A 14,045-nucleotide genomic window follows, 5' to 3' on the forward strand; every position below is an offset into this window, starting at 1 on the left:
TAACTCTTACGAAATGTATATTATCATGTTATTTTTGAGTTATATTAACACATATTTAGTAAATTTGATTATTTTATATGTCAAAGTTTACGATTATTTGAAGATTTACGTTAACTTTTGGTTTATGTTAAAATAACTTTAAGACGTGTTTATTTTTGAAATATTATGTTACAAGAACTCAAAATAATATTCAATTTCTAAATGACATACATAAAGTGTTAGTTATCACGTTGACATAATATAACACATGAAAATGTTACGAAATAATACAAGCGCTGTTGTATGTTAATTTTACATTGAAATATCTCATCTTGGTAACACAAGAAAATTTTTAACATTTGGACCACATATTTTTACTGTGTAACGACATCGTTTCGACGTCGTTTCGACGCTTAACAACTTCTCGACATTAATGCCGTCGAAAACGATGTCGATTCGAAGTCTCTAAATAATACACTTTAAGAATATTGAATTATAATAAACCTATGTTATATATGTCTAAAATATTAAAAAACACAAAACTCTCCGATAAACTGTCTATTATACGCATGTTTTGGTTGCTCGATAAATTCTAAATTTCCGACACGAATTTCGAATCGACATGAACGACGTCGAATCGATATATTTTCGATGAATCATTTCTGACTGGTAGTCCTGAACTTCACATATCTTCCTTCGGCTCTAGCATTCAATTGCTCAGCCCTTCCTTCGGCTCTAGCATTTAATTGCTCAGCCATTCCTTCGGCTCTAGCATTCAATTGCTCAGCCACATAGTCTTAGATCTAAATCATTTTCCTAAATCTCACTCAATTCCTTAAACTCAATCTTGGGACTTAGTCCCTGTACTTTTATATTTTAAGACTGCGCCTCACGCATAACTTGTACTAAATTTTAAGACTAAAGGTAAGATAAGTTTGAAAAGGAAAAGCTCGAAATCTGGAATCTCATCTCGTGTTAAAATTCTTAATCGATCACTTCTAAGATTCGACTCGCAGTTGTCGCTGACAAAGTGCGTGGCAATTGGTTCTGAGCGCTGACGAAGAGTGTGGCGAGCAGATACCCTTGCTGCCGAAAGCGTGGCGATTACGGGGTTGATCCTTGGAAATCATAATTAATTCCCGAAAGTGAATTTGGCCTTTACGCTGCCGATCTGAGCGCTGACGAAGAGTGTGGCGAGCAGAGTGTGGCGGATTGGCTTTTGAGCGCTGACAAAGAGTGTGGCGAGCTATAAATTCATTTTCGAGGATTCGGACTAGATGACGAAAAAGGGAGGCAGACGAACTCAAATTAAAAGGATTAGGTTCCAGATTAAAAAGCAGTAATTTCTAATCAAGATCCTCTTCCCCTCCTCCAGCGATTACAACAACTACAAAACGCACCTCCATTTAAACCTATTCTTGTCGACTTCGACATCGATTATCCCCATTATAATCAGATAAATAAAAGTGATCCTCGGTACAAAATTTATAAACTCAGATATCTTTTCGGTCCCGAATAATAACAACAATAATAATAATAGCCTTCACACGACTTGTCCAAATCCCTGGTAAATTGCTTAAATGCATTGACCAAAAAACGGATGAACAACAAACAGAACGTGACAGAACGTGACAATATATATATATATATATATATATATATATATATATATTTGTGTGTGTATACATAGACACATATACTATTATCGAGAACCAACTCAAGTTCCTTGTAGAACCTAGAGAACTAGCAGCGACCGGTAGAGACTGCCGTGTGCTTGTTAGAACTCTCCGCTTCGCTCCGCGCGTAGCCTAGTAGCTCTTGTTGCAAATATCTCAAATAATATGAGATATTTCAAAAAATTCATAAGAACATTTTTTGTAGATATTTGTCTGCTCTACAACTTTGATCTCTACAAAAATTTCGAAATTCATCGTATTTGTGGAGAAAAACAAATTTTTTATAATTGTTAATAAAAAACATACTTAGGGATAGCGGAAAATGGCGAAATTTGGATATGTTGTTCAGTATATTTTTCTGAACACAATGACGTAATAAAACCTTGTGTTGCAATTTTTTCTAGGTACCCCCCCTTTTTTCCGTATTTTGACTGGACTATTACTCTTTTGCAGGTAAATGATCGACAGAAGCTTACAATGTGGTACAAAATTGTTCCTCAAAGGGAGGTTGCTGCCCAAACTCAGATTGAAGGTCGCATTCAAACTAATATTTATGCAAATATTTATTTTATGATACAAATTATAAGGTAAGTAGTTATTATTATCCAATCTCGAGAATCTCTTTGCAGATGCGCAAATTAATTGAAATTAATTGATTTTTTAAAGCTAATTTCCCTTACTGAAGAACTGGTAATGAACGGACATGCTGAACAAGTAGGCATGGGACCAGATGAATGAAGCCAGAAACACTTGAATCCATCTGTACATAAGAGTTGTCAAGAACTCTACAATTTTCACGCATAATCCGCGATTATTAGTCAGATGGACTAGAGTTTAATACAATCGCCATTGATGATTCCCTTTAATCGCGTCAAAATTGATTATTTCGCTTTTTTACTTCGTTCTTTACTCATGTTGTAAAATAGTTTTCCGATTGTGTAGAATATTTTTATTTAGAAAGAAATTTATAAAGATTGTTATATTGATCGCAGAGTAGAGAAAACAATAAAACTTAACATTTTACAAAGTAGTGTCACATTTAAACTAGAACATTGTATCGAATAACTCAGACGAATTAGGAAATTCGTTTCTACGTGACTCATGTCTATTTCTGATTGGGGACGATTCGAGAACTCATTGAAATAATTTAATTTCTTTTCACGTTTAAATTTAGGTCACCGTAGATTAAACTTGTTACCTTAGAAGTTATTGTTAAATGGCGCATTTTATTAATATTCCGCACTTCACTGTTGTGGCATAAAATTATTTTATGTTTCAAAAGATGGAGACTAAGCTTTCGGATTAATCCAGATGTACGCATATATACTGTATATATTTGATTAATTGTTTACTTAGATATCGATGATTCTTGCGCGATATGCTAATACATTTTTATCTATGCAAGATTTCAATGCAGTAGAAACTAGTTAACTGAGAAAAAGAGTCTATAAATGATTCGTAACTCGTGCAATTGCGCTCAACTGGAAACGTTTGGCAGTTATGAAATGTTAATATTTAATATTGTTGTTAAACATAATATAGAAATATTTTTCTAGGAAATGTATACAAGTAAGGTTACAATCATTAAATCGCTCACAGTGCTCACGTACATAACTTTGTCGCGCGCTGCGATTAACTCAATTTATTATAATTTATTATAATTTTTTAACAAAGCGAAAATATAGCGCAACGAACATCGTTACGTAATAATCATTCGTAATTCATTTTCGTGTATATACTAATTTTCGTGTATATAATAGGTGCTTTCCATTTACATCAAAACTCAGATAATTCTCACTTGTGACGTCGTTCTATCCTTTTTGGGAATTAATGAATAATAAAGACAGAATGACATCACAAGTGAGAATTATCTGAGTTTTGATGTAAATGGAAAGCAACTAATATGTAGCTGACCGCAATCTTTGACTCTATTCAAATTTTGTACAACACTTCATTTAGCATTGTATTAATCATTAAGTAGCTTTGAGTACATTTAGTAGCTTTTGTATATTCGTCAGTTTAATCCTTGAAGTTATTAAGACTTGCATGAATTTTTACCGCAAGTCCTCTTACATCTTTTATACGTCTTCTGTAAATATATAAAAATATATCATAACTGAATTAACTCGCATATCTTGGTCTGTCTTTTTTTCTCCATTGCTTAACTTCTATTCGCCTCCCGACTTGACGTATACGCTACTATACTCGTCCAAGACGTTATTCGCGACATTTACAAGCTCTCTGTCTTTCTCTTCAATCACTCTAAAAAAAATGTGTCGTCTTGAAGTGATTGATCTCCCTAAAGGATTTAAAAGTTACGCTTTGCGAAGACATAAGATATACGTTAGCTGGAAAATCGATTCACAGCGGGATTAGAAAAAGACGGAATGTTATGCGGTCGGTTCTTCAACAGTATAACGGGTGAACGTTTCGCGACTAGGTTAATCCACTTGCATATCGGTCATTGCGATCTCGCTCTTGTACATACTTGACTCATCGTCATGAGACTAGCTCCATTGTTCGCGAAGATACTTTTCTCTTGTTCTCTCTTCTGCTACCCTAAGGCGCGCGCGCGCGCGTGTGTGTGTGTGTGTGTGTGTGTGTGTGTGTGTGTGTGTGTGTGTGTGTGTGTGGTGTGTGTGTGTGTGTGTGTGTGTGTGTGTGTGGTGTGTGTGGTGTGTGTGGTGTGTGTGTGTGTGTGTGTGTGTGTGTGTGTGTGTGTGTGTGTGTGTGTGTGTGTGTGTGTGTGTGTGTGTGTGTCAAACGTTTTAACTATTATTAACAACTTCAGACACATTACATTTTTATTTTTAAGTAGTAATTTTTTTCTGTGGTATACATATGTATAGCATTAACAAGGTGTACAACTAAAAAGGTTACAGATTATTATTTTTAAAAAACAAAGCAAATATTAAATTATTGTTTTCTTTAGAAATAATAGTCCGTAACACCTTTAGCTTCACACCTTGTACATACTGTTTATAAGATTATAAGATATATTGTTTATAAGATTAAGATGCGTAACACTACAAAAAGGCGTGATATCCGTACAAAATTACCTTTTTAAAAAAAAGGTAAAAAAAGGCGCCAAGTACACGCATAGTAGTGTATATGTATTATGTTGTTACCTCGAAAAAAACAAAGTGGTAGTATAATACCTCCAAATAGCTTTACCCTGTACATACTGTTTATAAAATGCGTAATACTACAAAAAGGCGTGATATCCGTACAAAATTACCTTTCTTAAAAAAAAGGTAAAGAAAGGCGCCAAGTACACGTATAGTAGTGTATATGTTGTTACCTCGAAAAAAAGAAAGTGGTAGTATTATACCTCGAAAAAACCTAAGTAACAAGTGGTAGACGTACTCTTTGTATCTCGAAAATCTCGAAAAAATCTAAGCAGTAGTATCTTTATTTCCAAAAATTATAACCCAAGTGATACACATCACAAAACTATGTTACCTTATCAAAGAAGAGTCGCGCTTCAAGTGATCTATTACAATTACAAAAAAGAATGATATCTCTTTAAATTACAGCGCCAATTACAGTGAGAACATATATATTGCCTCAAAAAATAATTGTTGCACTACTTTGAAAAATCTTTACATGGTGTCAATTAGAAAAAGAATGTATGATAACAATTTTATAAGATTAAAAAATTTTATTTAAATTTAACAAGGGAATACAAGATATTTAAATACAAAGTTTACATGTGTATTTTTTAGTGGTCACAAAGAATTACAGAGGAACAGTACAAAATAAAAATATTTTATTAAAATATTTAATCCAACGAGGGAATACAAGGTATTTAAATACAAAGTTTATATATGTATTTTTCAATAGAATAAAATATTTAATCACAAAGAATTACAGAGATAGTACAAAATAAAAATATTTTATTAAAATACATAAATTTTTCTTGTAAAAAAACTTGGCGCTGCTAGACCTCGAAATTTTAAATAAATAAATAAACTTATTCTATACTTAATTATAAGCCGCATTATTCGCCGTCGTCACGCACACCCATATCACTCGCTCGCACATACACACCACGCTGATAATTATCAGCGTGGTGTGTATGTGCGAGCGAGTGATATGGGTGTGCGTGACGACGGCGAATAATGCGGCTTATAATTAAGTATAGAATAAGTTTATTTATTTATTTAAAATTTCGAGGTCTAGCAGCGCCAAGTTTTTTTACAAGAAAAATTTATGTATTTTAATAAAATATTTTATTTTGTACTATCTCTGTAATTCTTTGTGATTAAATCTTTTATTCTATTGAAAAATACATATATAAACTTTGTATTTAAATACCTTGTATTCCCTCGTTGGATTAAATATTTTAATAAAATATTTTTATTTTGTACTGTTCCTCTGTAATTCTTTGTGACCACTAAAAAATACACATGTAAACTTTGTATTTAAATATCTTGTATTCCCTTGTTAAATTTAAATAAAATTTTTTAATCTTATAAAATTGTTATCATACATTCTTTTTCTAATTGACACCATGTAAAGATTTTTCAAAGTAGTGCAACAATTATTTTTTGAGGCAATATATATGTTCTCACTGTAATTGGCGCTGTAATTTAAAGAGATATCATTTCTTTTTTGTAATTGTAATAGATCACTTGAAGCGCGACTCTTCTTTGATAAGGTAACATAGTTTGTGATGTGTATCACTTGGGTTATAATTTTTGGAAATAAAGATACTACTGCTTAGATTTTTTCGAGATTTTTCGAGATACAAAGAGTACGTCTACCACTTGTTACTTAGGTTTTTTCGAGGTATAATACTACCACTTTCTTTTTTTTCGAGGTAACAACATATACACTACTATACGTGTACTTGGCGCCTTTCTTTACCTTTTTTTTAAGAAAGGTAATTTTGTACGGTGCTCATAATACTTTCAGATGTGAAATCCAAATTGAATATAAAACAAGTCTAAATTCTCCTGCATTATATTGGCTAACATTCGAGCAAACTGCTGATGGTTTATATCTTTTTCTATTGTCAAACAATAAAGGTAAACAATAAGGTAAACTGACTAAATATTGATATTTTTTTATATAAACATAGATTATATAAAAATCTGCATTCTTTCAGCAAATATACGCTAGATCATGGTTCCCCTGCCAGGACACCCCATCTGTCAAATTTAAATACACTGCTAAGGTAAGAATTTAAACGCAGGGAGTATTGTATTCCGCATTTATTCATTTACAAGAAAACAATAACGTTCAATTGATCATTATTAGTATTATTGATAAAGTAATAAAAATTTGCGAAGAGGGAGAATGCGTTAGTGGAAAAGAATTAAATGTTTTCAACCATAAATGTCACTATTTTTTTATGAACAATTTTAATTATACTAAAATACAATATTTTTGAAATTCGTGGAAGGAAACGGGCTAATTAAGAGCCGATAATTGTTTTATGAATGTCACCAGTATTTTTTAAGATGAGTTAGAGTTTTTAAAATAATAATTACTACAAAATTACAGTATATTTTGTATTGCATTTTAACAGACTTTGATATATGACGTGTTAATAAATAAATATATTGTAAAATTTTCAGTTTTGGATTTTAATATTATTAAACTATTTATTATTATTTCTATTATTTTATATTGCCATATATTAGAGGATTTATATAAACCGCTATGGAAAGCAGTTATCATTGCAGTGCAAAGATCATCGTATATTTCGACAGTTTGCGTTCACAAACGACATATTATAAAGAAAGGGAAGAAATTTTCTTCTTTGCATGAAGAAAATTTTGTTTATGAGGATTTTCAAGAAAAATGTGGTATTTTTCATTGTTGGCACAGATATAATAAACAAAGTGCAGAGTTTGCTTTTAACATGATGAATACAGGAAGATACGTATACGATTACAATACAGAATTAGTGCGTATGCGACTAACAACTATTACTACCGACAGGCTGAAAACGACTGACTGCTATATCGATCACTCAGAACGATAAACGATGAAAAGATCGATAGACGACTGACTGCACGCTTGCGTAATCTACGGGGGTTCTATTGCTCAAAAAGTTATGTATACCACTATGTTATAAATATCCATTTAAGCAGCATTTTAAAATACGGTAAATACGCTTATCTTCAGCGTATGATTGATTCGATAATGAACAATGTAACGCTCATATGTCTCGCAGATTCATTCGGCTGCGTTTGTAAATTAAAAGTCGATAAGTTTAAACATATATGCTTTGCCTGCGAATATTATTCGCAAAGGTTTGTTAGTCCAATATTGGGAGATTTGTACGGACAAATTTGTGTGACATGGCGATTACATACTTCACCGTAAATCCAAGTGTGTTATTTTTACACGCATAAACGTTATTAAACTGAAGCTCTTTTTACATGTTTCTTTGTGTTAAATTACGTCATTTAACACGTTTAATAGTATTAATTAAAAGTTAATACGTTCGTTCAATCGTGTTAAATGACGTGATTTAAAACGATAAAAAGAGCTTCAGCTAAAATAGCACATTTGGATTTGCCAGTGTTGGTTCTCGCATAACACTGTAAGATGTTCCTAAAAATCGAGAAAAAATTGCTTTGTGTCCTTTACCTAAATTTATTAATTCGAGACAATTACATAACAATTAATACATGTATAATAATATAACGCTACATAAATGACACAGAGTGATGTTAAAAGATTACATAGTGACGCCTAGTTTGATCTATTAAACGTCATTAACCGTCATTTTATCATAATTCTGCTATCTGGATATATGAAACCAAGAATAAATAAAATTCGAACGAGCGTTGACACAATATAATTATGTAGCGATTGAAAAATTACATTTTTATAAAAAGTAGCAATTATGTTATATTTTCATATACAATTTATGTCACATTTTAGTAATCGTTACCTACAACAACTTTATTCGTCATAAGGAAAAAATATTTAATAGAAAAATTCTTCGCATTTTGTCTAAAATATTAATGTCACCTATACTCTAGTATAAAAGGAACTATAATAATAAAATCGAATAATTTCTCTTATATAATTTTATTTCCTTATCTATTATCTATGCGTACCAAAATATGTGTTATGTGACAATAAGATTTAAATAGGAAAAGACAGGGCTATCCAGGTCAGACGCAGATCCTCGTGCGTAAAATCAATAAACTGATTTATTCATCCTCTTGATACATTAATCCGATTAATCAATAAGATTTAAAGTATAAAATTTGTTTAAATCTATTAATACAGAAAAATAACAATTAAAACACTGAAAATTAAAACGTATATATTCATATATGATTATAAATTGTTTATCAAAATTTACGGTAAATAGATACGATATAATTAAAATTATAATGCTAAAAATAATACATATCTATATATTTATTCAAATTTGCATGTATTTATAGAAAAAACCTGAAAAATATGTACCTATATTTAATTTGCGTTTTTTAATATTGTTAATATTATATACAATATCGTTAATTATGCATTGATATATTATAGTATATTGTTATATAAGAACAGTGTAAATTGCACGCCTCTTAATTGAAACGTAAAATCCTTATTGTGTGCGGGTTTTAATTAATTTAACGTATTTAACCGTTTATGCGCAACATGAAAGTTGCGACGCTTTGAATACCCTAATAAGCAAACTAATATATGTTGTTTATAAACACTGGATGATACGTAAGTGGGAGATAGACTACAGTAGGAAATAAGGTAGTAGGATGTCAGATACAGAGGAAGAAGAGCGAGCAATAAGCTGTGTTCTTGAAACAAATTTGATGGTATTAAGTTGTATTGCCGATACTCATTTGGAGAAGTTTACACAAATTTTCAAATGGCTCTGTCACCTGAAAATCCGCATTCTTATGCGAGACCAGGTATGTTAATTACTTAATTAATAGTTACGTAAGTACAATATTAAACATTTTTACATTTATTTACGTTATATTTTCTCAAGAAAATAAAATACGGATATCGGCTAATTAAAAATTTATCAGCATGTTTGAAAAGCGACTCTGTCGCTCGTATCTCCTGGTTTTTAAATAATCCACAATATTTTAAATTATGTCATTGTTTCACTGTAGCAAGTTTCTTTATATGACAAGCATATTTTAACAAACTTGCAGTTTTTCTACTAAAAACCATCCTACAACCGGTTCTAATATTATATGTTTAATTAAAATGTATTATTTCTTGTAACGTACTTATAATTATTATATTTATATATAGCATAGTTAAATATTTGAATATATTTTAATTTCTATAAACTGATATTTATTAGAGCTCACTGTTGTAACTCATACTCGCTTGGAATTATTCGTGGATTTTAAGCATAACGTTCTAAGAGGCAAGGCCATAATAACAGTAAACAAAAATACAATGTGCGATGAAGTAGTAAGTGAACTTTAACGTTTAATTTAGGTATATTTTATTATATTATTGATATATAATATCAACCAATTAGGTTTTAGATACCTACGTACTTAAAATATCAAGCGTTACGGAGCTTAATACTGAAACAAAATTCGTATATGAAATTGGACATCATTGTAACAAGTTTGGCAGTAAATTTACAATTAAGTTACCGATATTTAATAAAGATGGTACAAAAAGAATGAATAATATGTAAGTATACAATATTTTTGTCAAATATATGGATTTTTGAAGTTATCGGTCTAAATATTAAATATATGTATATATATGTACGTCAATATCGTATTTTTAGATATAAAATACAGATTGAATATGAAACAAGTCCAAATTCTCCTGCATTGTATTGGCTAAAACCTGATCAAACTTCCGATGGTACACATCCTCTCTTAATATCCAACAGCAAGGTGAATTGAAAATAATAAATTTCTTCTAACTATGTATTAACGTATATTGTACTTGAAATCAAACGTTTTCAGTTTACCTATGCCAGAGCTATATTTCCCTGCCAGGATATACCATCACACGAAATTTCATTCGTTTCGGAGGTAAGGCTTTAAACATCGTTAGTATTTATTTTTTATTTATTTGTGTGTGTAAGCACAGTGATATTGGATTGATTGATATTGATATTATTAAGGAGGGTAATAGAAAGTATGAGAATATAGAATTAAAATTGTAATTTTATGCTTTTTATATTTACTGCTTTGACAATTTACAGAACGGTTTTCCTATTCAATTTTTATTGATGTTTACTTTATATGTTTTAGATTTCTGTACCAAAACTGGGTTTCAACGTTATCATGGCTGGGCATAGAAAAGAAGTATTTGATATGGGAAACGAACTTAAGTACAGATTTACTCCAATGGCAAACATAATACCATATGCGATATCTATTATAGTAGGTTCACTAGAAAAGAAAAAAATACGACGTCATAATACAGTATACAACTTGTGGACTGAGAAGAAATATATTCAGCAGAGTGAAATGGCTCTTAATAAAATTACGGACATGCTGTTTCTCGTCGAAGAAAAGCTGTATGGTTCCTTGGGTAATATCAATCCAATTTGTCGTTTCAATTTATATGTATAAGAATTTTTATTTTATATAAAATTTTATTTTATGTAGAATTGTAGATCTTGTTCCTTTTATTATTATCTCATTATTAATGTATTTATAAAATTGTAGGTCAACTTAATGTATGTGTGCTTCCACCAAATATGCCGGAGTTCGATATGCAATGTCCTCTCATGACACTTGTGTCGTCAAATTTACTTAGCGGCGATTTTTCTATGATCAATACAATTGTTCAAAACATCCTTGAGAGCTGGATGGGAAGACTAGTTGCAATTGCAAATTTCCAACACTTGTGGTTGATTAAAAGTTTAAGTACATTCATTTATAGGGATTTTATAAAATATTTCAATATAGAAATGCAAGAATTTCTAGAAAAGAAAGGCATGAACAATCTGATAAATATGGTAAATTATTAATTTTGCTTAGATAGAATCAAAAAAAGAAATACATTGATTGATAATATTATTTTCCACTTCATACGTGCGCCCGCATACTCATATACATTTCTACATTTCTACTATACTATTTTTTTCTATAAGTGCATTACAATTACAGGTAAATTTACATGACGTCCCTTTAGTACCTAATTTGACGGGTGACTTGCCCAAGGATGTCATCAAAAATGTCCCGTACGAAAAAGGATATTTGCTTTTGGATCACTTACAACGTATATTAGGTGGACCCGGAATTTTCAAAGAATTTCTTCAATATTATTTAAAAAGTTGCGAGTCTGTAGTTCAAACAACTGATCATTTTAAGAAATGCCTGTATAGTTACTTTTCTGGTGAAATTAAGGTAACATGTTTTCTATGCAAATATTGCAAATAAAGAAGAGTTATTAATTTTAATTTATTGAGCAACGAATAATAATTTCTATTCTGTTGCTAGGTGTTAAATTCTGTACATTGGAATAGATGGTTTTATGAACGAGGAATACCATTTCCCCATTCCATAAAGGAAATTGATTGTCACCTCGAAGCGGAAAGGTGGATCGCGGAACAAGCAAGTGAAAAGTGGTTTCTTTTAGTTCCTCATTTACGCAGTCATAGTGATCTTATTAAAATAGAATTTTTAACCTACTTGCTGGCATCGCCTACGGTACTGCGGCCGTTCCAAAAATTAGAAATACTTGAACGTGCGTTTCAGGATAACGAGAATTGTGAAATAAGGTAAATTATGCTTTTCTATATTCAGATTGTTTCGCAATTGCTTAACATATCCTAACGTATCTCGCAGGTTTCTCTGGCTGCGCTTGTGTATCAAAAGTAAGTGGTTAAAGGTGCAAATGCCCGCTTTAAAGTTTGCCTGCGAATATTGTATGCCAAAATATGCCTGCCCAATATTCCGCGATATGTACGAATGGACAATAACTCGTTTCTTGACCATCTCATGGTTTATGGATGATAAAAGACGTTCTAAAATGCTTCCCGAAACCATAAAAGAATTGAAATCCATTCTTAAGGTTAAATTGGATGATGAAATATGATTATGCAACAAATGTCCTCTATATATTAACTGACGGAAGATGATATGTCAAATCAAGAAAAAGTTCAAATAAGTTTGTCCTGATTAATACAATGTAATTATACGTTGTTAATATTTTATGACACACAGGTTTGCGGCCGATTTGCACCTTTCGGCCGATATTGCTTATTGTTAACTTTACTCCTCTCGTTTCGTAGCATATTATACGTTGTTCATGGAGCCATAAAAGAATCCCTGTGTAGGACTTTGGCGAGTGTGCGCTCTGTTCACTGGCCATAGTTGTTATTATATAATTATGTATGTATATAAAATACAAATATAATTATATAATATAATATAACATATTACATACACATAATATGTATACATATATATTTATGTAATTAAAATATAAGTTATAATATATGTATAATTATGTAATATGTAATATATATTCTATTTTACACACACACACCAACGCGTGCGAGCGCTATTTATAGCTACATAGAGAAAAAAAATTTGTTGAACAACTGTGTTGCAAAATGTGTTTCATCCAACTAAAATATTTAGTAATATACGTTCAAACATTAGTTGATTTAACTAAACATTAGTTGAATTAACTAATTCTTGATTAAAAATTTGTGATGGATGACATGAGTGAACTATAAAAGGATTATACACTTTTTAGTGAAATTTAGTAATTGTTGAATCAACCGCATTGGATCAACAACTACACTGAGAGAAATAATTATTTTTTCAAAAAAATTTTTGTTGATTTAATAAAACCGGAAGATTGTATGTTGCCAAGCAAAATTGTTTTGTTGATTCAACAAAATTTTTCCCTCAGTGTATACAAATTTAGTCTGTACAACCAATTTTTTTCTCAGTGTAATACCATCCCTGAACTCAAGCGTCTTACGTTTTCTTAAACAGCCTAAATGCCAGGAAACGCGAGGAGTGAGGACGGCAGTAGGTAAGGTCGGGTGAAAAGTGTAAACCAGCTGTAGGCTTGTTCTATAACGTAACAATTATATTATATTCTCTCCTATATATACATACAATTTATATTTTAGTAACTACTGTTCGAAATTTATTACAAACAAATATTCAAGAGAAAAATTAAAGGAATATAAATGTATTGGAATTTTTTGTGTAATTTTTTTATATGATACAATATGTCATCAGTATCTCTTCTATAAGTAGAACCGTATAATTGTTCATATATGTAATTCTATTCCTTTAGCTATTCTGCATAGATATGTTAAAATAAAGGTTAATAGTGTAACAGTAACAATTAAAAATATTCAAGACTTTCCTCTTGCGTAGTCGTTTCAAGGCATATCTATGACAATGTCCCGAAAAGTTATATTATACCGTTCAATCTATATATACTTTGACGACT

At 30.8% G+C, this 14,045-nt stretch overlaps 1 protein-coding gene across 1 annotated transcript; it reads left to right on the top strand.

Moving 5' to 3' along the window:
- The first annotated feature begins 9,202 nt into the window (after positions 1 to 9,202).
- LOC139781899 (leukotriene A-4 hydrolase-like) lies at positions 9,203 to 13,762 on the top strand. The gene is made up of 10 exons (XM_071720785.1): positions 9,203 to 9,547; positions 9,952 to 10,064; positions 10,135 to 10,295; positions 10,396 to 10,507; positions 10,580 to 10,648; positions 10,871 to 11,153; positions 11,291 to 11,583; positions 11,735 to 11,974; positions 12,068 to 12,348; positions 12,416 to 13,762. Exons 1-10 carry the CDS (start codon positions 9,505 to 9,507, stop codon positions 12,663 to 12,665), a joined length of 1,845 nt encoding a protein of 614 aa, XP_071576886.1. The 5' UTR covers positions 9,203 to 9,504; the 3' UTR covers positions 12,666 to 13,762.
- The last annotated feature ends 283 nt before the right edge of the window (positions 13,763 to 14,045 follow it).

This window comes from Temnothorax nylanderi, unplaced genomic scaffold (assembly GCF_030848795.1).
Source record: "Temnothorax nylanderi isolate EJ_2023f unplaced genomic scaffold, tnyl_v1.0 TNYL_tig0373_pilon, whole genome shotgun sequence".
NCBI classification, from domain to species: Eukaryota; Metazoa; Arthropoda; class Insecta; order Hymenoptera; family Formicidae; genus Temnothorax; species Temnothorax nylanderi.

Coding starts and splice junctions, on each gene's coding strand:
- LOC139781899 (XM_071720785.1), top strand. CDS start 9,505: ATGGCTCTGTCACCTGAAAATCCGCATTCTTATGCGAGACCAG. Junction 9,548..9,951: donor GCATTCTTATGCGAGACCAG/GTATGTTAATTA, acceptor GATATTTATTAG/AGCTCACTGTTGTAACTCAT. Junction 10,065..10,134: donor ATACAATGTGCGATGAAGTA/GTAAGTGAACTT, acceptor TCAACCAATTAG/GTTTTAGATACCTACGTACT.